At 40.2% G+C, this 25739-nt stretch overlaps 1 protein-coding gene across 2 annotated transcripts in view; it reads left to right on the top strand.

The window, feature by feature from the left end:
• LOC149222798 (putative membrane protein At3g27390) overlaps positions 1-25198 on the top strand; it is a 56398-nt gene extending 31200 nt beyond the window's left edge. For both annotated transcript variants that reach the window (XM_089385635.1, XM_089385636.1), the window contains exons 5-10: positions 22340-22628; positions 22831-22937; positions 23123-23309; positions 23699-23903; positions 24027-24270; positions 24394-25198. In XM_089385635.1, coding sequence (XP_089241761.1) covers positions 22340-22628; positions 22831-22937; positions 23123-23309; positions 23699-23903; positions 24027-24270; positions 24394-24616 — 1255 coding nt within the window. In that variant the 3' untranslated portion in view covers positions 24617-25198. The remainder of the gene's footprint in view (positions 1-22339; positions 22629-22830; positions 22938-23122; positions 23310-23698; positions 23904-24026; positions 24271-24393) is intronic.
• The last annotated feature ends 541 nt before the right edge of the window (positions 25199-25739 follow it).

The following is a 25739-nucleotide window of genomic DNA, read 5'->3' as shown; positions in this document are numbered from 1 at the left end:
GGAGCCTTTATGTCTGTGTATATGAGCCTCTTCACTGCGGCCAGGGCATCCCTTTTGCTGCATCTAAGGGCTGTCTCAAACCCTTCCAAATTAGGGCATGACTGCGTTTAGCTAGGGCTTGATATGACCTGCGTTTAGGGCATGATAGGACTGCATTAGTCTATGAATAGACTGCGGCTAGGGCTCCAAGATTAGCGCTATTGAAGCTCCCTTAAACAATGGACAAATCTCCCTTTGAACTGCGGCCAAACCTTCACAAGACCTGCGACTAGGCTTCATTATGACAGCGGCTAGGGCATCCTTCTTTTGCTGCGTATAAGGTCTCCTTCTAGACCTACATTTTTCCCTTAGAGATTCTTATTTCCACTAAAACCCAAAACAAGTGGAGAAGAAGAAATCTCAAGAGAGTTGTGTGTGCAAATGACTTGCAAGGCACTTGTATTTATACCAAAACATGGAGCACAAGTTGGGGCAGTTTAGTTGCTAGCTGACATTGACGAATTGCCCCATAACACAAATAAATTCATATCTCCATGAATACTTATTGGAATCGAATGATATTTTTTAGATAAATCCTATAACTCTCGATGAGAGGAGTCCAAGAAAAATATCAACTGCCATAAATAAGATGACCCACATGGAGTTTGGCCCTAGTTGCCAATTTTAACATTTATCAAATTCAACCTTAAAGTAAAGGTTCAGATCAGCGTCACTTCTAGTGAATCCTAGCTTCATCAGATAGCTATTGATCCTCTCATACCAAGCCCGGGGTGCTTGCTTCAATCCATAGAGGCTTTCTTCAACCTGCATACATGAGATTCCCGGTTATGAACCTCAAACCCCTTAGGTTGTTCCACAGACTTCCTCTTTGATCGAACCATGCAAGAAAGCGGTCTTGACATCCATTTGATGTAGGTTCCATCCTTGCGAGGCAGCAAGGGCTATGATCGAGCGGATGGTTGTGTATCGGGCAACAGGTGCAAATATCTCATCGTAATCTACACCTTCCTTTTGAAAGAAGCTTTGAGCAACAAAGCGAGCCTTGAACTTTTCTGCACTACCATCAACTCCATGCTTGATTTTGAAGAGCCACTTGGAGGTGACGACTGATTTGTCCTAGGCAGTGTTGCAGGAATCGCCCCCCCCCCGGAGGATCCAAACCCGGAACCGCGGTTCGGAGCGAACCGTCCCGGAATCCCTTTAGGAATCGCGATTCTGAGGAGGAGGGGGCGCGGTTCCGTCTTTTAGACGCGGTTCCTGCCATATAGGTTGCGGCCACCCCGGAACCGCGGATCCGAGGGCGGTTCGGGCACGGGGTGGCGCCAAGCTTCCGGCCCGGAACCGCACGCCACCCGCACGGTTCCCAGGCGATTCCGGAAGCAACCCGCGGCATCATTTTTTTAACTTGATTTTTTTTTAATTTGTTTTAACTTGAGTCTTAACTAGCATGAGGGGGTGGGTTAGGTTGGTTTAGGGTGAGTCTAGGGTGACTTTAGAAAAGAATAAAGCCCCCATTCTCTTCTCATTTTCTCACTTTGAGTTTATGAGAGTTGGAGAAGAGAAGAGAGGAGAGGAGAAGAGAAGAGAGGAAAGGAGAGGAGAAGAGAGGAGAGCTTGGAGGAGTGAAGAAGGAGGAGCTAGGAGAAGGAGGAGGAGCTAGGAGAAGGAGGAGGAGCTTGGAGCAAGAGCTTGGAGGACTTCATCTACAAGAGCTAAAGAGGTAAGTTCAAACCCCAAACTCCCTTGTTTTTTTGAAAAAAAAATTGTATTTTTCTCCTCCCTCTCCTACTCTTTCCCATTGTTTCTACTTGCTCCTTTATTTACAGGTTGTCCACCACCTATATCCATATTCCAAGATGGTGTTCTTTTGGCTTCTATGTATCATTCCACTCTTGGTTTTAATGATGGCAAGGGTGAGGAATAGAGGGGAAGAGGAAGGGGATGAACTTGGTCCTAATAGTAGTGACCCAATGTATGATGAGGAGGAAGGGTTTGAAGAGGAAGGGGATGAACTTGAAGAGGACACTGAAGCACAAGATGGGAAAGGTACATCAAATCCCTTGTGGACCTTTGTGACCAAACTTGAAGGGGGAAAGGGTGGTGGATCTTACAAATGGATGTGCCCTCATGGTTGTCATGGAGGAAAACCATATACGGGTTCATATACCCGTCTGAGGAGGCATCTTTGTGGGGTGCTAGACAGTGATGAAAGAAAGGGTTCCGTGGGGGTAAACATTTGCCCAAACATTTCAAGTGAACAAAGACAAAAATACATCAAATTAGAGATGGCTGCACAAGGAAAAAACAAGAAACAAAAAACTCATTCTGAATCAAGTGCAACCTCTAAATTTGGTAGTTGCCCATCTCCTCATGGTACTTTTGCAACCTCTGGAGGTAGAAAAACAATAGGGGATTTCCTTAATGTTACTGGGAGGGATGATGTGGATGGAAAGATAGTCCGTTTTCTTTGTGCTTGCGGTGTACCATTCAATGTGCTTCGCTCTCCCTATTGGCAAGACATGGTAAAGGCCATCAATGAAGCCCCAAAAGGATACAAGGCCCCCAACTATGAGAAAGCTAGAACAGTGTTATTAGAAAGAGAAAAAGCTAAGGTTCAAAGAGCTTTGACACGTTTTACACATGAGTGGGTGGATTATGGGGTATCCATTGTATCAGATGGGTGGACAAATATTAGAAACCAACATTTGATAAATGTTCTTGGTGTTTCTTCTAGTGGTGCAGTATTTATTGCATCTCATGACTCCTCCTCCATCAGTGCAACTGCACAAAACATTGCAGATCTCCTATTGAAATCAATCAAAGATGTTGGTCCGAATAATGTGATTCAAGTGATCACAGATAATGCAGCAAATTGTAAGTTAGCAGGAAAAATTATTGAGCGTACTCATCCACACATCTTTTGGTCTGGGTGCCTGGTTCACACATTGAACCTTTTGATGCATGATATTGTGAAACACAAAGATTGTGGGTGGATTGCTGAGGTTTACAGGAAAGGGAAGCAGCTCATTAAATTCATCACAGGGCATACAAGGGTAAACTACTTCTATGGCACTTACTCCAAGTTGCAATTGCTTAAAATTGCAAAGACAAGATTTGCTAGTTATTACCTCACCTTTAGGCGGCTAGTGAGGGTGAGACAAGCTTTAACTAATCTGGTGTGTGCTGAAACATGGGATGAAATTAACAATGACACAGATGGTGCTAATGAAGTCAAGGACATTGTTCTTGACAGTTACTTTTGGTCACAGGTTAAATATGTTTTGCAATTCACCAAACCAATTTATTACATGATCAAGTTTGTAGATTCAGATCGACCAGTAATTGGGGAGGTGTATGAGCAAATGGATAGCATGTTGGGGCAGATTAAAGACATTGTTGAGCCTAGAGATACCACCTTGTACAAATATATTCGTGAAGAGGTGGTAAAACGATGGGATAGCCTAAATGTTCCATTGCATGCATTAGCATATGTTTTGACACCTAAATACTATCATCCATCATGGCTTTCAAAACCAGCACCTGGGGGGGGAGTCAGGAGAAGACCACACCAAGATAAAGAGGTTCACGAAAAATATATGGCTGCATTGAGTAGATTAATCCCTGATGAGGAGGAGGCTGCATTGGTACGGAGACACGTGAGCAACTATACGAGCAGCACTGGTCCATTTTCGAGCATGCATGCAATTCAAGATCGAGAGAATTTTTCTGCTCTTGAGTGGTGGAACATGCATGGAGGGCCTACTCCACTTCTACAGAGTTTGGCATTGCGGGTGCTATCACAGGTGGTAAACACTTCTTCTGCAGAGAGGTGTTGGAGCTCTTATTCTTTCATCCACAGTGTTAAAAGGAACAGGTTGAATTTAGACCGGGCAGAGAGCTTGGTTTATGTTCATTACAACTTGCGATTGTTGTCCCATTACTGTGAAGATGCAAAGTCTAATAAAGACTTGTTGACTTGGGACAAGAATCCAGAGGAGCCCAATTTGGAGGATGGAGTGTTGCGACTAGAGCAATTAGAGGATTCTCTTATCCAGGTATGTCCATTGTGGTATGAATTTTCCAATTTTCCCTTATAAAGAATTCATGTTTTTAATTTTTTTGTTAACTAGTGTTTTTTGTTTGCATGAATTTTTTGAGCGATTCTAGGATGATGACACGGGTGTTGATATGCCACCACCCCCACCCCCATCTGGTCCCTTGGTTTCTACTAGAGGAGGTTCTTCTTCATCAGTTCCAGTGCCACGACTTACACAGGGACCATCTTCTTCATTGCCACCACGTGGAGGCCCGCCATCACGTTCTATTCGTGGTGGAAGGAGGAGAGATTAGTAGATATATTCACAATCTACTTCTTTTTGTCATAGATTACTCATTAGACTTGTAGACTTGTGAATTTGAATTTTGAACCTTTTTGGCTTGGCGGTGACCAAGTGACATATTTTGTAAACATTATTATTTGAATTTTGGACATGACAAATGTTGACAGTTGCTCACTTGCTAGATAAATCATAATATGCTCTATGTTTTATGTTTTATAATATGCTTAAATGTTTTATGTTTTATAATATGCTTCAAAATTTGATGTATGTTTGTAATAGCTAGAATATAGATGATTGTTGTACATACTAGTAACTACAATGGAATCATGGATGCCATATCTATCTTGATTTATGCAAAAATATGCATGTTTTCATGTCTTCTACAATTAATTTGGTATTTGGGATGTTTGTTTTGAGTATAAATGCAAAAAAATATAAAAAAATATATATATATAGCAGACGCTTCCGCGGACGCTTCGCTCCCTAGATTTTTGGAAAATGACGCTTCCGCGCTCCGCGCTTCCGCTTCGCGCTTCCGCTTCGCTCCCGCTTCGTGCAACATTGGTCCTAGGGTCTAGGGACCACACCTAGACATAATTCTTCATAATTGTTAAAATTGGCAACTAGGGCAAAACTCCACATGGGTCATCTTATTTATGACAGCTGATATTTTTCTTAGATTCCTCTCTCCGCAAGGTGTAGGATTGATCTAAAGATCATCCGATTCCGACATGTACAAATGAAGTTATGAATTTATTTTGATTATGGTCAAATTATCAAGGTCGGCCTCTTCTATATGTCGGCTCACCTAATCCAATAGTCACATCTCTTGACCTCCACTGATTGGTATATATAGAGGTGCTTTCTCCCTCATTTGAATCATCCGAAAAAGGCAATATACCTCTGAGATTTTTCGGTGGAGAAAGGTGAGCCTAAGCCGCAGCAAGGAGAGCCTAAGGACAGCGTGGAAGAGGGAAAAAAGGACAGCGTACTTCTGTGATTGGGCCGCAGGAGCTGTAGGTGACAGCGTGGAGGAGAAAGGACTGTTTTAAGGTGTGAATAGGGCTGTCTTAAGTGCGGATTAGGGCCATCGTGAAGGGTTGTCTAGGCCGAGGAAAATGGAAGGATAAACGCAGTTGTTGAGGGCATTTGTGTGGGTCTGTTGTGGAGACAAAAGCTACAGCAAGTTGCTGAGCTAGGCCACAGGCCATAGCCAGCAACTTGAGGCTGTTCTAGGTGCTGCATTGAGGGTTATACAGCCAGCAAGGAGCAGCGTGGTGGTGGAAGGGTCTCACCTTGGAGAACCGCAGCCCTAGAGGCTTGAAGTGCTGAAATTTGTAGGGGGCTGATAAGTATGCCCCAACCAGTGATGCAGCAAAGGAAGGAGGGTCTTGTGGAAGGAAAGCCACAATCCTCTAGGTGACTGTTGGAGCAGTTTTAGGGCTGACATATTTCTGTGTTTGTGCCCTAACCAGTATTCAGAATTGCAGTATAGAAATCTTCAGCCCTTGGTGCCAAAATTGCAATTTCATTGAGTCATCTTTATGGTTAAGAACCTTGATGTCGGATCTCCTAATTGGCAAGTCAGTATTGACTTTAAATCATTGTACTCTCTCTCTCTCTCTGCTGAACTATTGAAGAATATATAAGAAGAATTGATCAAGGGTTTCCCCACATTGGGGTTTGTCCCTGGCTGGTGCCACATCTTGTGTCCTCTTGTCTTTGCTTGTCTTCTACTATTTATGTTTATGTTCTATCTGCATTTTACTATCATGTTGATGTGACTGCTAATCTTGAAATGGATATTGGGCTTATAGCAAAATTGAAGTAAAATTGCTCTAAAGCATAGAACATACCATTGTTTCCTAAAATTAACATGGTATCAGAGGTCAGGTGAGGACAAGCCCAAGCATAAGAGATTGCAATCACCAAGAAGCATCTGAGGAATTTCATTGACTTGAATTAAACCTTCAGCCCTCCGTGGTAAGTCTGAGTTCAAGAATGACAAATCTGTGACATTCTCTTAAGATCATGGGCACCAATCTAGGAACTACTCGATCATCACGAGCAAAGGTTGGAAGTCATCAAGGTATGTTCCTGTATTCATAAGATGTGTTTTGAGTAATGTCAAGATATTTTCGGAGGATTATTTAGCAGTCCTAGCTTGACACTGTATCATCATCATAAGCAGTCCTTGTTTGAAGTATTGCAACCCTCGCTTTAGAGGACTGTATCATTCCTAGAAGAACAATTTCTCTCTGAGATTCTCGTATTTTAAGATCCATGGAACGTTTCAGATGACAGATATATCCATCTCATCCCTTTTTGGTTCATTGCATATCTCTGAGCATTTGAAGCCGAGTTGTTAAAGGGTATATTGAAGTCAATCCAGTTTGAGCATGAGCACTGGATCTTTGCTGAGAACAGTCATATTCTACTCTAGGCATATACCCTTTGTAGAGTTCGTTGACAACTCTGAATATAAGTATCACCCTTGATTATCCTTTGCGGCATACATTCTGGGAAATCTTTCAGATCAAGGAGCAATATTGGATCAATGACCGAATTGCTCTAACTATTGCAGCAGTCTCTTGGGGATATATGTATATCGACACATCTATCAGTCATAATCCGACAGTTGAGCAAAAGTCTGCGAAGGCACTATGGGAGATGTATTGATCACTTGATATTTCAAGGCAATATGTCCTTTCTTCTTAATACTAACTCTAAGGTTTTGAGTGACCTTGCCCTGAGCTTGATTTGAATCTTGATCTCTAATGATGATGTAATTCTGGTAACGTTTGATTGGTGGTCTTCAAGAAGGTATCTCGGCTCAGTAAACCTTGACAGCTATATACATCCGTCTGAAAAGAATTTTGGGCTATACTTAAAATCTGATCTATTAAACCTTTTATTGTTGTTGGTAAGTAAGGCAGCCCATACTCTGTGCTAAGGGTTCAGTGCACTAATTTGAAGTTTAAAGTCAAGCACTTGGAACTTTTATTATCTGGAGTTCTATAACATCTCGTGTCTTATTCGATGTCTCGATTGTAGTGTCATTTTTTTGAAATGTGGCTCTTGGTTGATAGATCTATTTTGAAATACTGAAATCATTCAAAGCTCAGTTTATAATGAAACATCTCCATGAGCAAAGTCGAAGGGCAGAGGTATCAGCTTGATAGAAAGTCAGTTTGAAATCATCCACTGAATTAAGCCAGTTTTTCTGGAGATATAGATTTGGGTTGAAAATTGGCTGCTTGCAGAAGTTGTCACAACAACATGATCACTTATATTAATAAGCAGAAAAGGTTCCCCTCTTGTTAAGTTGCATCACTGATACACATTATCGGCAGAATGTTGCAGTGACCTTGTCAGAGGCTGTATCATTCAGATCAAGGATAGACCTTGCTTCACAGGTTAAACAAGAATAGGGCAATGTTACTAGAGATTCGTTATTTCTGGACATGTATTACTATTATCTGAGGGATAATGCTAAGAAGCCTTGTTTGTATGGACCATGATGATTACCTACTGTATTGATATATTGGGTAATGTTGGGGTCATCCTGAAAGTATGAAGATCTGTAGCTATCAAGGATAGTATCTTGTGCAGTAAAGTTTCTTGTTTATATATGATATCAGTGGCACTATCACAGCTCAACATCATTTATGTTCTCTTGTCAGCCCAACATTTTGTATGATATCACTACAAGAATAGTAGCGACAGTGTCATGTTGTAGGCCCAGCATGTTGATGCCTGTATCATAGTCTTGTTCACAATCAAGCTGTAAACAAGACAGGTGCGATCATTGGAAAGACTATCCGTTGAATCATCATCTTCTATGAAGAGGCTATAGAGATATTCCAGTAATGAAACTGAATCACCTTTGACTCTGATAAGAGGTGCTACATCTGAAGCTTTCATTCTTAAAGATCAGAATGGCCTTTGTTGAAATAATCTCAAAGAAAGATGTCTTCTCCTGCTTAAAGAAGAACCTTGTCAATTCTTCAGAATGTTCCTCTCTGACCTGGAACTTCCTTGACCCATATGGGAAGCTCAGAAGATTAATCAAAGCTAGGCTCCAGTGGGAGCTATAAAATCTCGGGATTTATAGCTGGCTGAAGACAGACTGATGAATACGATTTGAATTAGAGGGAGCTATGATACAACTATCGATAACATCTGTCCAACAGATGTTAACCCTCTCTTTTATCAAAGTAAGAGGGAGTTTTTCTTAAGGTGCAGACCCTCTCTTTCACAAATGTGAGAGGGAGTTGGTTTCTGAATTTGAGATGAAGGACCTAGGGACGATGCAATACTTCCTAGGGTTGGAGGTCTGGCAAAAGCTACGTGAAATTTTCCTGTTTCAAGGAAAATATGTTGTGAAGATATTGGAAAGATTTGGGATGGTGAACTGCAAGCCTGTGACTACTCCAATGGAACTTAACTTTAAGAAGTTATGTGGTAATGCCGTTGGACCTGAATTGGGAAATGCTTCTGAGTATCATCAACTCATAGGAGCACTGGTGTTCTGGGTGAACTCCCGTCCGGACATATGTTTTGCAGTGAATACATTGAGCCAATATATGGTTGAACCTCATCAAATACATTGGATTGGTGCCAAGAATATTTTGAGATATCTTCGGGGCATAATCACTCATGGATTGAGACACACTGCTGGAGATGTGTGGCTACATGGTTATTCTGATGCTAATTGCGCTGGCAATGTTGTGGATCGCAAGAGCACTTTTGGATGCTGCTTTTCTTTGGGTTCTGCTTCGATATCCTGGATGAGCAGGAAGTAGAAATCAGTTGCCTTGAGCACCGCCGAGGCCAAATACTCAGTTGCTAGTATGGCTTCCTGTGAAGCTGTCTGGTTGAGGTAGCTCTTCAGTGAGTTGTTTGGACATGTGTTGGACACCATCATGATCCTCTGTGACAACCAAAGTGGGATCTGATTATCAGAGAATTTCGTGTTTCATGATCGCTCCAAGCATATAGATATCAGGTACCACTTTATCCAGGATATGGTACAATGAGGAGCAATAAGGCTCCATCACTTTGGGACTGATGAGCAGGTTGCTGATATTCTGACAAAGCCCCTGGGGAAGGTCAAGTTCTTGGCCTTCTGAGAACAACTTGGAGTCGTGGAGAAACTTTATTATGAGGATCCTGTATGATATGGACATTGAGCTTTGGGAGCTCTGGGGGGGCTTGGAGTACTTCTTGGAGCGATGAGCAACCATAGGGTGAGTGGTTCAACCTTCCCATAGTGGTTTGTTGTGTACAGGGTGAGTGGTTCAACCTTCCCATAGTGGTTTGTTGTGTACAGGGTGAGTGGTTCAGCCTTCCCCTGCGATACCCCATGGCGACATTTAGGCAGGATGAGTGGTTCATCCTTCTTCTACTGAGACATCCTACCCATGCAGTCTAGGACTCATGGGAAGTACCTCTCATCTGGCCAATGAGTAGGGAAATGAGGATAGGGGCCATAGTACTATCGATGGACGCATCGTGTACTACTGTACTCCCTATGCTAGGATGACCAATATTGATCTGGGATCAATGGGAACTGACTTTGGGTCAGTAAGAGTGGTATGACACACTCTCTTTTGATTGGACCTGACTTCGGGTCAGTAAGAGTGGTATGAGCCACTCTCTTTGATTGGGATTGACTTCGGGTCAGTAGAGAATGGTAGGATACATTCTCGATCACTTTTTCTTCATAAGTTCAGCAAAGCAAAGCAAAGAAGTGCATTGATAACAGAGATAGTATAGATTAACAGATGAAGTTCTCCCTAGGTGAGAGGGAGTGTTAAAATTGGAAACTAGGGCCAAACTCCACATGAATCATCTTATTTATGACAGTTGATATTTTTCTTGAATTCCTCTCTCAGAAAGGTGTAGGATTGATATAAAGATCATCTGATTCCGACATGTACAAATGAAGTTATGAATTTATTTTGATTATGGTCAAATTATCAAGGTCGGCCTCTTCTATATGTTAGCTCACCTAATCCAATAGTCACGTCTCTTGACCTCCACCGATTGGTATATATAGAGGTGCTTTCTCCCTCATTTGAGTCATCCGAAAAAGGCAATATACCTAAGATTTTTCGGTGGAGAAAGGTGAGCCTAAGCCGCAGCAAGGAGAGCCTAAGTACAGCGTGGAAGAGGGCAAAAAGGACAACGTACTTCTGTGATTGGGTTGCAAGAGCTGTAGGTGACAGCGTGGAGGAGAAAGGATTGCTTTAAAGCGTGAATAGCATTGTCTTAAGTGCGGATTAGGGCCAGCGTGAAGGGTTGTCTAAGCCAAGGAAAATGAAAGGATAAACACAGTTGTTGAGGGCATTTGTGTGGGTCTGTTGTGGAGACAAAAGCTATAGCAAGTTGTTGACCTAGGCTGCAGGCCATAGCCAACAACTTGAGGCTGTTCTAGGCGCTGCGTTGAGGGTTATACAGCCAACAAGGAGCAGCGTGGTGGAGGAAGGGTCTCATATTTGAGAACTGCAGCCCTAGAGGCTTGAAGTGCTGAAATTTGTAGGGGGTTGATAAGTATGCCCTAACCAGTGATGCAGCGAAGGAAGGAGGGTCTTGTGGAAGGAAAACCGCAGTCCTCTAGGTGACTGTTGGAGCAATTTTAGGGCTGACATATTTCTGTGTTTGTGCCCTTACTAGTATTCAAAATTGCAGTATAGAAATCTTCAGCTCTTGGTGCCATAATTGCAATTTCATTGAGTCATCTTCATGGTTAAGAACCTTGATGTCAAATCTCCTAATTGGCAAGTCAGTATTGACTTTAAATCATTGTACTCTATCTCTCTCTCTCCGTTGAACTATTGAAGAATATATAGGAAGACTTGATCAAGGGTTTCCCCACATTGGGGTTTGTCCCTAGCTGGTGCCACATCTTGTGTCCTCTTGTCTTCTATTGTTTATGTTTATGTTCTATTTGCATTTTACTATCATGTTGATGTGATTGCTAATCTTGATATGGATATTGGGCTTGTAGCAAAATTGAAATAAAATTGCTCTAAAGCATAGAACATACCATTGTTTCCTTAAATTAACATGGTATCAGAGCTCAGGTGAGGACAAGCCCAAGCATAAGAGATTACAATCACAAAGGTCAAATCAATAGACATCTTCCATCCATGATAGTCAGATTTATCATGGAGCTTGTCTTCAATCAGGAAGTAGGATGAGGAACCCATTGAACCTTTTGTCCTTGTCCAACTGTCTTTGGTGATTGCTCTTTCACTCTTGTTTGGGCTTTGTCTTCACCTCAGCTCTGATTCCATGTTAATTTTAGGCAACAATGGTATGTTCTATGCTTTAGAGCAATTTTACTTCAATTTCTTAATTAGCCCAATATCAATATCCAGTTTAGCAATCACATCAACATGATAGTAAAATGCAGATAGAACATAAACATAAACAATAGAAGACAAACGAAGACAAGAGGACACAAGATGTGGCACTAGCCAGGGACAAACCCCAATGTGGGGAAACCCTTGATCAATTCTTCTTATAGTCTTCAATAGTTCAGCAGAGAGAGAGATAGTACAATTTACAAATCTGATAATTTATAACAGCAACAAAAGAGCCCTAACCAAAAAAGTCAACGCTGGTCAACAGGGCAGATTTGACCCTCAACAAATTGGTCAACTTCAGCCTCCAAATAGCAAGATGAATCAGCCCAAAAACAACCCAATCAAATCTAGTCAAACAGCCAACCTGCGGTCAACCCTAGCTGCAGTCAACACTGGTCAAAGTCAACGTTTGGCCTTGATTTTTGTGCCCAGAAATGTGGCCTACCCAAACAGAAATACCTCACCCAAAAAACAAAGTCAAATAGGTCAACGTTGATGGTCAACGCATGGTCAAACTGTCCAGAAACTCGATCTCCTGAAATTTCGACCTCTTGAAATTTCGCTCTCCTAAAATTTCGGTCTCCTGAAATTTCAGCCTCGCTCTCTTGAAATTTCGGATGTGTGGGGAGAGAGAGGCCCAGAAATCCATACCCAATCAATGAGGAGAGAGAGAGAAGTGTGAAGTTTAGTGTGTCCAAATGAGGCTAAGTCACCTTCTATTTATATGCAACATTGAGGATGAACAAACGTGATTGTTGGGCTTCTGAGCCTACATAAGTTTGTTGGCCGACCTTGACAATTTGACCATAATCAAAATAAATTCATAACTTCATTTGTACATGTCAGAATCAAATGATCTTTAGATCAATCCTACACCTCTCGAAGAGAGGAATCCGAGAAAAATATCTACTGTCATAAATAAGATGACCCATGTGGAGTTTGGCCCTAGTTGCCAATCTTAACAATTTTTCTCCCTGGGGGAAGCTCCAGCTCATAGGCCACCTCCCCAACTCTCTGAATCACCCTATACGGCCCATAGAAACGCAGTTGTAGCTTCTCGGCCCCTTTCTGCTTCAATGTGGACAGGCAACATGGCTGTAATCGTAAGTAAACCAAGTCCCCATCCTCAAATTGCCTCCCGACCTTGTGCCTATCTGTATACATCTTCTGCAAATTTTGAGCTGTCAATATGTTATCTTTGAGAGCCTTGAGGATGTCTTGGCTCTCTCGGATCCAATCTTTGGCCTTTAGGGCCCGGCTGTCTCCAAAAACAATGCCAGCAAAAGACGAAGCATCATATCCATACAAGGCACAGAAGGGTGACATATCGATGGACATGTGATGGGTGGTGTTGTAGCAGTACTCGCCTAGGTGTAGCCACCGAATCCATGCTCTCTGCTGCCCGGTCACGTAGTTCTGAAGATAACCCTCCAACCATTTGTTAACCCTCTCAGTTTGGTCGTTAGTCTGCGGATGGTAACTCGTGCTCAGGGTGAGCTCAGTACCCACTAATTTGAAAAGCTCCTGCCAAAATGCTCCCATGAACCGATTGTCTCTGTCACTGACTATAGTCTTAGGGAGTCCATGCAAACGAAAGACCTCCCTGAAGAATAACTTGGCCACCTGTGACGCTGTATACTGGGTCGGTATGGCAAAGAAGTGGGCATATTTGGTTAGTCGATCTACCACCACATATATACAATCCTTCCCCTGCACCGCTGGGAGCCCCGTGATGAAATCCATGGAGATACTCTCCCATTTCCCCTCAGGAATGGGGAGTGGCTGCAACAACCTAGCTTAGTGAGTCAACTTCCCTTTGTTCCTTTGGCAAGGCTCACACTCCTGCACATATCTCAATAAGTCGCCCTTGAGGCCTTTCCATGTGAAACACTCTCTGACTGTCATGTATATCTTTCGAAACCCCTAGTGTCCCCATAGTGGGGAATCATGAGTTGCATGGAAAATCCTCTCCTTCAACTGTGAATCTAGCACCAAGAATATATGCCCCTTGTAGTAAATGACCTCAACGACCACTCTATAGCATAGTTTTAAAAACTGAAACCAGTGATCGGACCGGTCCACCTAATAAACCGGCACTGGTCAGGTCTAAATGAGCCAGTTTTTAAAAAAATACATCAAATAATTATTTTTTAATGAAAAAAACTTTTATTAAGATTTAAAACATGATTCCAAGCCAATAGAGACAAAATATGCGAAGTTTGCTCATTTATATACCATGTAAAGGTGAATATATCAAAATGGCATCGAGTGCAATACATATCATTGACAAAATACATAAGCAATGAGGCTCTAAATGGCCTATAAAGTCCAAAAAAATGAAATAAGTGGGGACAATTGGCTGATCTGAGTGGTGGTATTCATTAGTATGAAGTAACACCGAATCCTAAAGACATACTACTAAACCATAGTTGTTGCTCTTTTAAGATATCACCAAGACCTTCTTCCTTTTAACAACAATGAGATCTTGTCACACACTTGTGACCTTCCTCTTGTGTAGCACCGAACATAAGATATCCTTGTCACTGTAATCCGAACTTGTTTCCCTTCTAGTCACTGCTAGGTCAAATTTGTTAAGATTGAAATTGTTGGGGTCGAAGTTGTTGGGGTCGTAGTTGTTGGAAAAGTTGTTGGGGTCGAAGTTGCTAGAGAAGTTGTTGGAAGGTCGAAGTTTATTGTTGTAAGCTATATAAGGAAAGGTCGCGAAGAAGGAAGGTTGACTTGGTATTGGAGGGGTATTTGTCTAGGGTCATAGGTCTTGGAATTTGTCATCTGAACATTCTATAAGAAGAGAAGAATCCTTGTGGGTTTTCCTCTCAAGAGGTGAGGTTTTGGCCCTGGCTAGCAGCCTACATTTTGTGTCCTCTTGTCTCATTGTTCTTCATTGTTTGGTAGTTGTTTGATGATTAAAGAACAATATAATAATCAACTAAAGAAGAGCTAACTACAAGTACATCAAATTAAGTAAAAGAACATCACAAGCAATTATCAAAGTAAGAGAAATCACCTAATCTAGCTTCCCTAGATTTCTCAACAAAAGGGAGTGTTGAAGAATGTAACTAGTGTCGGTCTTCATAATTGTATTTGTCAAACGAAAAGAAAAAATAATTTATGTAAAAGAAAAACAAAAATTGAAGCATGGATTTCATGCTCTTTTATTTATTTTATCTGTGTCACCGGATTCGTCCTAAACCTCCTGCGAATCCCGAATCCGGCGAATCCGACACGATTCGATCCAGATTCATGTCCAAATCATAGGACACGTCGTGTCCGAGGGCGTGTCGCGATTTTCAAAAGCGTGTCGCGATTTTAGGACACGTGTCTGGTTTCCAGGACTCGCTAAGCTCAGCGCGGGAATGAAAAGGGCGTGTTTGCTCATTAAAATTGTCATTTGGCAAGTGATTTGTGCTGTTGGAGCAAGGAGTAAAGCATTTTGGCAGCTTCATGATCAAGTCTAGGCCCTAGTATTGATATGCTATTCATGGTAATGTTAAATTCTTAAAGTAAAAGTGACATTCTCCTTAATCTTCATTTTCATCCTTTTACTTAAATTTTTAACATTACCATGAAATGACTCAGGATGTTTGAGAGTGGTTCCGGCCTCATTGGATTTCATATGGAGAAAGTAGAATTTTAGATTTCATTCAAAATCCAGTAGACTTATCAGTTTTTCAGGATTTTAGGATTGGGGGATTGTAATGTTTCCATTGAATTTTGTCATGTATTAGGGTATGGAACTCGTATTTAATCAAGAGCACCAAACCAAGAGCTTCTGAATATGTCGCTCCCGCTCCCGTTTTCGCTCCCGCTCCCAAGTAACACTGTTCCTGATGATATGGGTCTGGACACCACTGTTGAGTTGGCATTGGCCAACATGGATCTCAATGATCCAGTGCTAGAGCCTGTTAGATTTGATGACTTAGAGGGGTCAACCTCCATACCAGCAGATGCAGAGGCGACTATGGATACAGCGGAGTAGGAGGATGTAGAGGAGAGCAGTGGGGACCATGATGATGGGGACAGTGATGCTGATTCTGATGCTGATTGATGCCTTGAGGCTTGTATACCTGTAGTTGTTTTATATTTTCTATTTCTATTTGCCATTGGCATTGCACCAACACTACCTATGTAACACATTTTGATTTGATGACTTAATGAGAAAACTACAGTTGTCAGTGTGTTTATCTTACTATCTTGTAGTTGTAAGTTGTCTTTCAGTTATGAATTATGAATCATGATTTAAATTTTTAATAGATTTATCATTTATGTGACCAGTACCACTGACATTTATTTGAATTTTGTATGTACTATGCATGCTAATAGCTATAGATGAAGATCTATGTTTGAAATCAATAAATTTGTATCATTAATTAAAATTTGTGTAAGAAATATGATAATATCTAATTTTTAATATATATGTATATTTTTTAATATATATATATATATATATATATATATATATATATATATATATATATAATAAAATAATATATAACGTGTCCTAACGTGTCCTGTTCTGGGGGGTCAGCGTGTCCGAATCCGACACCACGAATCTCGAATCCTACGTGTCCCGAATCCCCGTGTCAGGTGACTTAGTATTTTATAGGTCATAGTCTCCATTGAAAGCTTCTAGGTTTTGTCAAGACTCAAGAGTCAAAAGAGTCTTTGTCATATTTATTAGACCCTTCTTGGGCATTTGCATCATGTAAAGAAAATTATTCTTGAGTCAAAAGTGTCATTTGTCACATCCTCACCAAGTCGGCCCAAATTAGGGCTATTCGACCCAACATAAGCACTATAAATAGAGGAAACTCAACTCATTTGGACATACACAATCACAAGTTCGATCTACAAGGGAAAGAGGATGAAAAAGAGAGTGAATCGCATGAGAAGAAGACCTAATTCAAGGAAGAAGCTAAATCGAAGTTTGGAGCATCTCTCTCTCTCACACATGCGAGTTTTCTAGGGTTTCTGGTCAAGTTGCAAAGGCCAAAATTTTCTGCAGTAACTGCAGGTCCGAAATTCTGTTGTTGGGGGGGCGAAATTCTAGATCGAAGTTGTATTTGAGGAGTTGACACTTGGAGGATTTAACAAAGTTTGTCTACATAAAGGAAGGGCTGACTTGGTGATTGGAGGAAGTATTTGTCTAGGTCAAAAGGGTCTTGGATTGTCTCATTTTGATTTAATCTACTAGTGGAAGAGTTGGACTAGGTTTTCCCCTGGATAGGGGTTTTGCCTTGGCTGAGTGCCTATATCTTGTGTTCCTTGTTCTTGTGATCTTCATACATTTTGATTTGGTAATTGCTTGATGAAAGATAACATAATTAAGAAGTAAAAGAAGCCAACATGCATCACATGTAATTATCAGTAAAAAGAGGAATCAAACCCTAATATCGACATGCATTGATTTCTCAACATAACATAACAAACTGATGCATTTATCCTCATTTGGAATTTTAATATCAATAGATAATAGTTGACTTACCACAATATTGAAGGCATTAGGATGCTTTGTCACCGAGTCTCCATCCTTCATCCTTAGGTTATATAGCTTTTATTGTATGAACAATTTGTTGAACAGAGACTTACACTGATACAAAACCCCTAACTTGTTCCACAAAGCCTTTGTTGTAGCTTCCCTTGAAACATTTAGTAATACTAAATCTGAGAGACACAATCATATCGTGCTCTTTTCCTTTCAATCCAACTTGGTCCAGTCTTCTATTGACATCCCTGTCAATGCAGAACCCGAATCCACAACAATTCACTGAGCTTTGTCTACCAACAAATCTTCCATTTTGAGCTTCCACAACTCAAAACCCTGCCCATTGAATTTATCGATCTCTATCTTTGAACTTTTCACCACAAGAATCACTTCCGCAAATCTCCCACTGTAACAGGGTCTACTGCAAGTGCAATCCAAATCCCTTAGCCACAAAGGCGTCCCTTTGAAGCCAAAACTGCTATGATACCAAATGTAGGCTTTAACCATGTATAATTAATTGCTGGAAACAGAGTTTTAATTAGAACATATAATACAACCATAGTTCCTTGACCAAAACTACAAACCCATGGAAAAAACGACCATACACCACAAAGTCGCTTTTAGCAAAAAATGTATGCCGAAAACCACAAAAAACAACTCATTTTTTTTTTCTAGGGGTGTTGCCCTCAAACTGCCCGACAAGGGGGGGCTTCCACCCCCTGCATGGGGATAGTCATGTCAAGAATATAACAAACTTCTCAACCCTCTCCAATTCATTCTCCTAGACCTCTTCTCTTCATTTTCACTGAATGATGATCAAGGAGCATAGTAGATCCTCCAATGTAGATGAGAAAATGGAAGAATGGCTCTCTCTGCTAATGGGCAGCATAGGAATGCTTCCAACACAAGATTACTGCCATAATGTGGGCAGCATAACCTTGCACTTCTCCAATAACACATTTGTCAAGCCTTGTATATAGAGTCAAAAGATGTTATATTAAGGCTTGTAACGGCCATCTCTTCACACCCTTTGTAGTTACATGTGCACTTTCACAACTAGCACTTTGTTACTAGCTCAACATAGTTATTGAGGATTTTTCTGCCTCTGCGACACAGATATTTAGAGATAGCCCCATTACCAACACATATATGTTCTTATTGTCCATGTTGGGTGCCATCTTAGGGTTGTTGAGTATATTATGATAAATGTGACCTTTAGGGGGTGAATGATTTTATTCTTTGGCCTTTGTCTAAGGTTACTTCCTAAGTCACAAGACACGATGACGCATGACACGAAAATACGAGTGTCCGACACAAGACACGATGACGCATGACACGAAAATACGAGTGTCCGACACAAGACACGATGACCCTAGAAAAAAGGCATAGAGGACACGGTTTATATATACATTAGAGAAATGACATGTTAGTGAAATTGCACATACAAAATGAAATATAGAAATAAAGATTCAAATTCTGTTAGAATTTAGAAACTAGATCGTTTACATGATACAAATTCAATCATACAACTAGTTACTACTTAGCATTTACTAGTACTACATCAATGATGATCAAATGACAAACACACAAGAAATTAGAAACATAAGCTGCAGTTTTCTCATTATGTCATCAAAATCAAGATGTATTGCATAGATACTAAGTCATTGCAATTATAGGTGGGTATGCCAACAACAAATACAAAATAGGGTAGATACTGGAGCTGTAGATGGAAGAATCTCATAGCTTGTGATTGTCAAGTAGTCCTCCATATCAGAAACTTCAAAATCAGTGTCACTAGCAGAGATTAATGAAATTTGAGGTGGGACAACATCAATAGGGGCATTCCTCCTTTTCCAGGCACCCTTACTGATTGAACCATGATTTCTGTGAAATGAACAAGAAAACCAATGGCAATAGGAAGAAACTTGAGGTCTGATGGACAAATCCAACTGCCAGCACTTGGAATCCCTTCAAAGCTGCAAGATAATCTTCAGCTGCACACCGAGACACCTTATAGCTCTAACCTTGAATAAAATGAGAAAAAAAGAGAGACAGGTCACCATTTCTGAGAGGACACATGTCCCAAAATCAGGATTCTATGGCATGTGTCAGACACAAGTTTGGCACTTGTCCTGTGTACAGGACAACTGCCAAACTCTTGACGGACACATGTCCCATCAAATATATGTTGTACTAGGGTACAGGACATGTAGCCCCCTAGCGGCATGTCCTGTAACTTAGGTTGTTTCCCCTATGCAATTGCTCATTAGGTTGCTATCATGATCCCAGTAAAAATTGGGATTTTGTCACTGTATGGTTAATTTTGAGCTATAACACAACTTGACCAACAGGTAGGAGATCGATGGTTAAGAAGGCCATATAGTAATTATTAGCATGAGGAAACGCGTGAAGAGTTGATGGAAGACAGGTCTTATACTTGTCAACTAAATTTCCTCAGTCATCTCAGGGTTGTCAAACAAGTGACCAATGATCTATCAGTAATAGAAAAGCATGAGGAGTCAATAGAAGATTTGATCTGTTATACTTGACCACTGATTTTCTGTACAGAAAAGCATGAAAAGTGTAATGTTGTGAATATCTCCAATTTCTCCTGATTTTTCTGAGTTTTTCAGGTTTCCAATATTTCCAAGATTTTCAGGTTCAAGTTTATGCTTGTCAACATCTGCTGATATTTTCCCCAATATTTCCAGTCAGTTTCTTTCTAGAAACAGTGCTTTGTCAATAATAGATTCAAATAGATACAATTCTGATAAATACCGACTTTCAGCAGAGAAATTACATTCATCACCTTGTAGTAAAAATTTCAGGAAATTTTCTTTTGTGGCTGTGTTAAGGCTGCCAACTTCCTCAAGCCCTGATAGCAATCTTGTCATTGTGTTACTGGGTATGAACCGTAATGAACAGTCTACCCAAAAGGCAGGAGATGGATGGTCAAGAAGGACATACAATAAGTACTAGCATGAGGAAAATCATGAAGAGTTAATCAATGATCTGATCTGTTATACTTGTTCATTGAAGTTCCTTCGCCGTGTTAGGGGTTCCAAACAACAGACCAGTTCCGATATGTCAGTATTGATTAAATATACATGGTTCTTAAAATAAGTCCAACCCTTGTTTCCCTTAGAAATAGAGACTAAAAACAAAGTGTAGGAAAGCTTTAATGTGATTGCAAAGTCCATGCCTTAAGAGGTTAATAGAAGCAGCCAAACAGATGTGACCAGTTTTTATATGTTATACTTGTACAGTGACTTATCAGCTGATTTTGTATAATTGCAAAGTCTATGCCTAGTAGATGCGGGAGAAACAAGTGACTAGCTCTGATCTATTATTCTTGTCCATTGACTTATCAGCTGACATATATGATTGCGAACTCTTTGCTTACTAGAGGTAGGAAAAACTAAACTAGTTCTGATCTGTAATACTTTTTCTTTCAGTGAAGAAATATCTTTATATTCCATATGGGGAATATACATGTTTCAGTCCTCGAGGGATTCTCAGACAACGAGGCTCAAAGCCAATACAAGGATATACTCATTAAGAGCTCAACACATCACATGTGGAACACTGGAAATTAAACTAGGGTGGGGAGGATAACAAAATTTATCCCAACCACCCGAGCTACATCCAAGTGACATCTGATACAGTGATATGTTATGCTTATCTACTGACTGTTAGATTCAGGACATCTAACTGGTAATCAGCTAAGAAATCAGATTAATCACCTCATGGTAACCTTTCCGAACAAATTTCCTTAGGCACAAAAGGGTGCCAACTTCCTTGAGACCTGCAACATTCTCGCTGTTGTGTCCCTGGGTATTGGCCATAAAGAACAAACTACCCCAAAAGCAAGAGATTGACGGTCGGGACTCGGGAAGGACAGAAAGTAGATATTAGCATGCAGAAAAGCATGAAGAGTTAATGGAAGAAATGCAAGAAACTTCGACTCCTCAAGCTCCCTCTGGTCATGAAACATATTTTTTATCTTCTCTTATTTATATGCATACTACATGTTATAATGCCCTTAATATATGAAAAATATTTAAGAATAACTAAAAGATTCAAATAGATGCAATTCTTAAAATAATCCCAACCCTTGTTTCCCTTAGACTTTTCAACTCTCAAATAATGTTTATTTGCATTTGTCGGTCTTTAAGTTTAAAGTACACTTCTGTTTGATTCTTAATGGAAATGAAATCAAGTAATGCTTTCTGTTCTGGCACTTCATCTGGTTCAGATTTATGACAACAATTTACTGATTGTATATCAAAATTATATGTAAAATGATTAAAACAAATATTTTTTGGGTCTTTGTTCAGAATCCAGATCATAGATTCAACATGTAACATAACAATAACATAGCAGCAAAATAGAAAGGAGAATACGCATCTGAATCATTTATTGACATGAAATTGGAAGTACACGAGATACCCATCTGTTACAGTCTCCCTAAAAGACAGCGTGGAAGAGACACCAACCAACACCGCTATGAGGAGCGAGGAGGAATCACAATAAGCATTTAGCACCTGATTCAACAATCCAAATAAACACGGCTAGGTCTGTTTGGAGTGCACCCTGGAGCCTGGATGCCACGTATTCTTCAGCAGCGCCTAAATACCCCGCAGCAGAGTCATAAGTGCCGCAGCGAATGCTTAGAAACCGTTGGATCCAGAGGCGCTCTAGATCTAACAGTATAAGCACTCTGGCGCGGAGTGCTTAGACACTGCCGTTTCCTTCTCTTCTTTTTCTAGTGTATGTTCGGATACGCTCCTCGTCCTTGGTGTCTCCTTATTGATGAATGTCGTGCAATATATAATTTTCAAAGAGGTACCTCCAATGAGCGTCACCTTCTTTACCTAACACTATTCAAAAAAGGAATCGACTTTACGAGAATTTTCTCTTTGGATAATAATAATCAAGGCCCGTAGATTTCTTTATTACCAAATGCCATATCATTGTATTAGTAATTTGTCCGTCTTTGGTCATATGCTGTCATAATATTCTTGCTTAGTGTTTGGACACAGCACTTTCCTTCTTCACATATTAGTTTGTATGCCTGCATAGATGTAGTTATAACCTTGGTGTGTTTTCCAAAATTATTGCAGGTTGATGCTGGCCCCTGCTTGCTTTGTGGTGGGACTGATGGGACTTATAGTAGAAGTACCCCTTTTCACAAGTGTGGCTATATGTAAAAGTCCTTACATGCTTCTCAAAGGCTGGCAGCGTTTGCTTCATGATCTAATAAGCCGTGAAGGGCCTTTTTTTGAAACTGCTTGTGTCCCCATTGCTGGTCTTGTTATCCTGCTCTGGCCACTTATTGTGATTGGGAGTACCCTTTTGGCAATCTTCGCGAGCATTTTTGTTGGATTGTATGGAGCAGTCATTGTTTATCAGGTTGCCATCTGCCTCCATATCTTTGAGCTCATAGATACAACTAGTTGTTCTAAATCTCTACTCAGTGTTGCGCATGACTTTCCTTCTCTAGTTCTGTGATTTAAGATTATTGAATTTCACACAGTTGAAAGCATATTCAGTATATAGAAAAGTCATTTGATTTAATTATTTCTGATAAGACTCAAACTGACAATGGACACAGGAAACGTCTTTCTGGAGGGGTATGGCTTACATTGTTGCCATGGTAGCAGAATTTGATGAATATACTAATGATTTTCTTTACCTGAGGGAGGGAACTTGTTTTCCAAGGTATTCACTTATTTCTGCTGCAGCTATTTTTTAATTACTGACGAATCCACTACAATAAGGATGTTTATTTTGCAAACTTTGGTAAAATATCTAAAATCTTACCAGTTAGATGTTCTGAATCTTGACATGAGCCTTTGTATGCACACATACTTTTGCAATTGATTTATGGTCTTGCCTACAGCCAGGCCCAAATACAGAAAGAAGGATGCCAAATCATTGGAAACGTCGACAAAATTTAGCCAACCATCAGAAGGTTCAGTCAATATCCAGCATCATCGGGCAAGTTCTTCCTCTGAACCTGGTCTGATTGTACCTGCTCTTACAGCTTCAAGGTCTGTTAGAGAAACAATACAGGAGGTGAAAATGGTTCAGGTATTTCAAACATTACCGATGCTGAAAAATTTGCAAATTGCCATTGCAAGCACAGTTTCAGAATTTAAAAGTTTTTAACTGGACGAAGGGAAAACGACCACCCCCAAAAATCTATCAAAATAAATCGATAGCAGTTTTCTATATAAATCAAAATAGTTTAAAGCATTAGAGGATGTTTTATCGGGGGTGTTATATATCTGGGAGTTGAGAGATAAAATTAGCCTTTATTCAACCTTATAAATTGAGGGAAAAGTAAGCTTAGATGTTTCGAAAGGATTTAACCTTGTAAACAAGGTTAAACAAAATGCATAACCCAAAAACTAGGACCATCCTTTAATCTTCTATAAGCTTCAATGATCTGATATTCACGCATAATCCATTCATTATAGGTATCGGATGACACAATGAAAGGCTGTGAGATGAGGGGCAAGGAACTTGTAGATGCAAATGTGTTAACAGCTGCAGATTTCGAGGAATGGACTCGCTCTAGCAAAAGTATAAAAGGCACAATGATTGGTGTTGGGCTTCCTGCATACAGTTTGCTATATACCCTTCTTCATAGCGTAAGACATGGAACAGCTGGACTTTTAATGGGTAATGGCAACCTTGATGGTCATTGGTCATATTAAACATATTCTTATAATAATAATCTATGTCGCAAGTTTTTGTTTCTTTGTATTCCCAAGAGTCCATAACTCTGTCCGTTGCATTGGACAGCTGATGGAGTAGAAATCACCTACTTGAATCGGCCACGGGATCGTGTTTTTGACTGGTTTTTCCACCCACTTATACTCTTGAGAGATCAGATTAGCGCTGCCAAGTTGGTGGAGAGTGAATTACGGTATCTGGAAAAGTTAACACTGATGTCAGGCTATCTGGAGCGTATGGCAATGTGGGAAAATGGAGCTATTGCTCCAGAAAGTGCCCTTAGAAACGGAGAGATACAAGCTCTTAGCAGAAGGTACGCCTGAATTCATGTGGATTGAAACACTAAGATTTCATTACACAATGTCACGAAGGAATCCTTGAATATGTTAATATATGTAGCTTTGTCTTTCAGATTACTAATCCAAAGGTTTGACAGGTTACAAGGGTTGACAAGAAACATTTCGAAATTCCCAACATACCGAAGGCGATACCAGCAGGTTGTGAAGTGTCTTCTCGTTTATGCTCAAGAAAAGGAAGGTACCCTAAAACCGCGAATTTCGAAATTGGGTAGCACTCGTGGATCCAGAAAGGAGGATCCGTTTCAACGTTCAAAATTAGTGGAGGGCTTTACATCAATTAATATCAGTTCAAGTGTGTAACATTAGACTGCTATCTGAGATCACAATAGTTTGAACTTTGAGATGCCTGTCACATGCTCAAATATCGGTTCCACTGAGCTTGATTCCCAGATCAACCGTCTTCGTGGGGGGCCATATAGAGACTTGTTGCAGACTCACTTTAAGCATATCGAAAGTGTTCTTTGTTAGGCTCCAGGAGTTGCTGAAGGCTGTCATAAGGAACAGGGTAATTACCAGATTTGGACCATCATCTGGCAACATAATCCAAGTGATCAAATACCTCAGAAGAACTGCCATGGAACCTCTGATGATTAAATTGTCAATGTCTAGCATCTCTCAGTCCTGTCCTCTGGGTTTTCAAAGAAAAGTAATATGCTAATGAAAAATTTGTGTTGATCTCCAATATAAGGGAAGAACAAAAGTTGTTTTTTTGGATTAGGAAGTGAATCTCGTTAAATTAAAGCATATAAAAAAGTTGGCTCATGAACTGCCAACGAAGTCTTTATGAGGTTGGATGTTCTCTGTCCTTCCAAATCTGGTATTTATGTGTACATTTATACCTCAGATAAATTGTCAAATATCTCAGTGGGTGAATTGTCATAAGCTTTTGGTGATCGAATTGTCAATGTTTAACATCTCTAGGTCCCCTCCTAGATCTGTGTTGATCTCTTAAGTTTCGTAAGAATAGCAAGTGAATCTCATTAAAGCAAAGCATGTTAAAAAATTGAATTAAGAACTGCCTGGGCGTTTTCTCTCCTTCCAAATCTGGTATGTACATTATTTTTATGCGTAATATTAGTAAAAATCATAATAATTCACTTTTAAAGTTATGTGTACATTATTTTTATATGTAATATTAGTAATATTCGTATAAGACATCGTTGTTGGTGGGAAAATGACCCCTCCACTATTGAAATTTTATATTTAATTGTTTTGATCTAACACGTTCTCTATTCTGAACAGAAAAACATCTCAAATGAAATGACCTCATTAGCGGTATTTTGTATGCAATTAATTTTATAGCTCTGCTGTGTTTGGATTTTTGATGATTCACAACATGTTTTTACTGGTTCATTTGCTGCAAAAGTTCTGGACTCATTTACATCATTCTCCAATTTTTTCTTTTAAATGCTAAACAAGAAAC

The sequence above is a fragment of the Pinus tabuliformis genome, chromosome Q (assembly GCF_031772625.1).
Source record: "Pinus tabuliformis cultivar Carrire ecotype Pingquan chromosome Q, CPIR1, whole genome shotgun sequence".
Taxonomy (NCBI): Eukaryota; Viridiplantae; Streptophyta; class Pinopsida; order Pinales; family Pinaceae; genus Pinus; species Pinus tabuliformis.
Note: the sequence above shows the minus strand (reverse complement) of the source record. Positions and strands in the feature narration are given on the sequence as shown.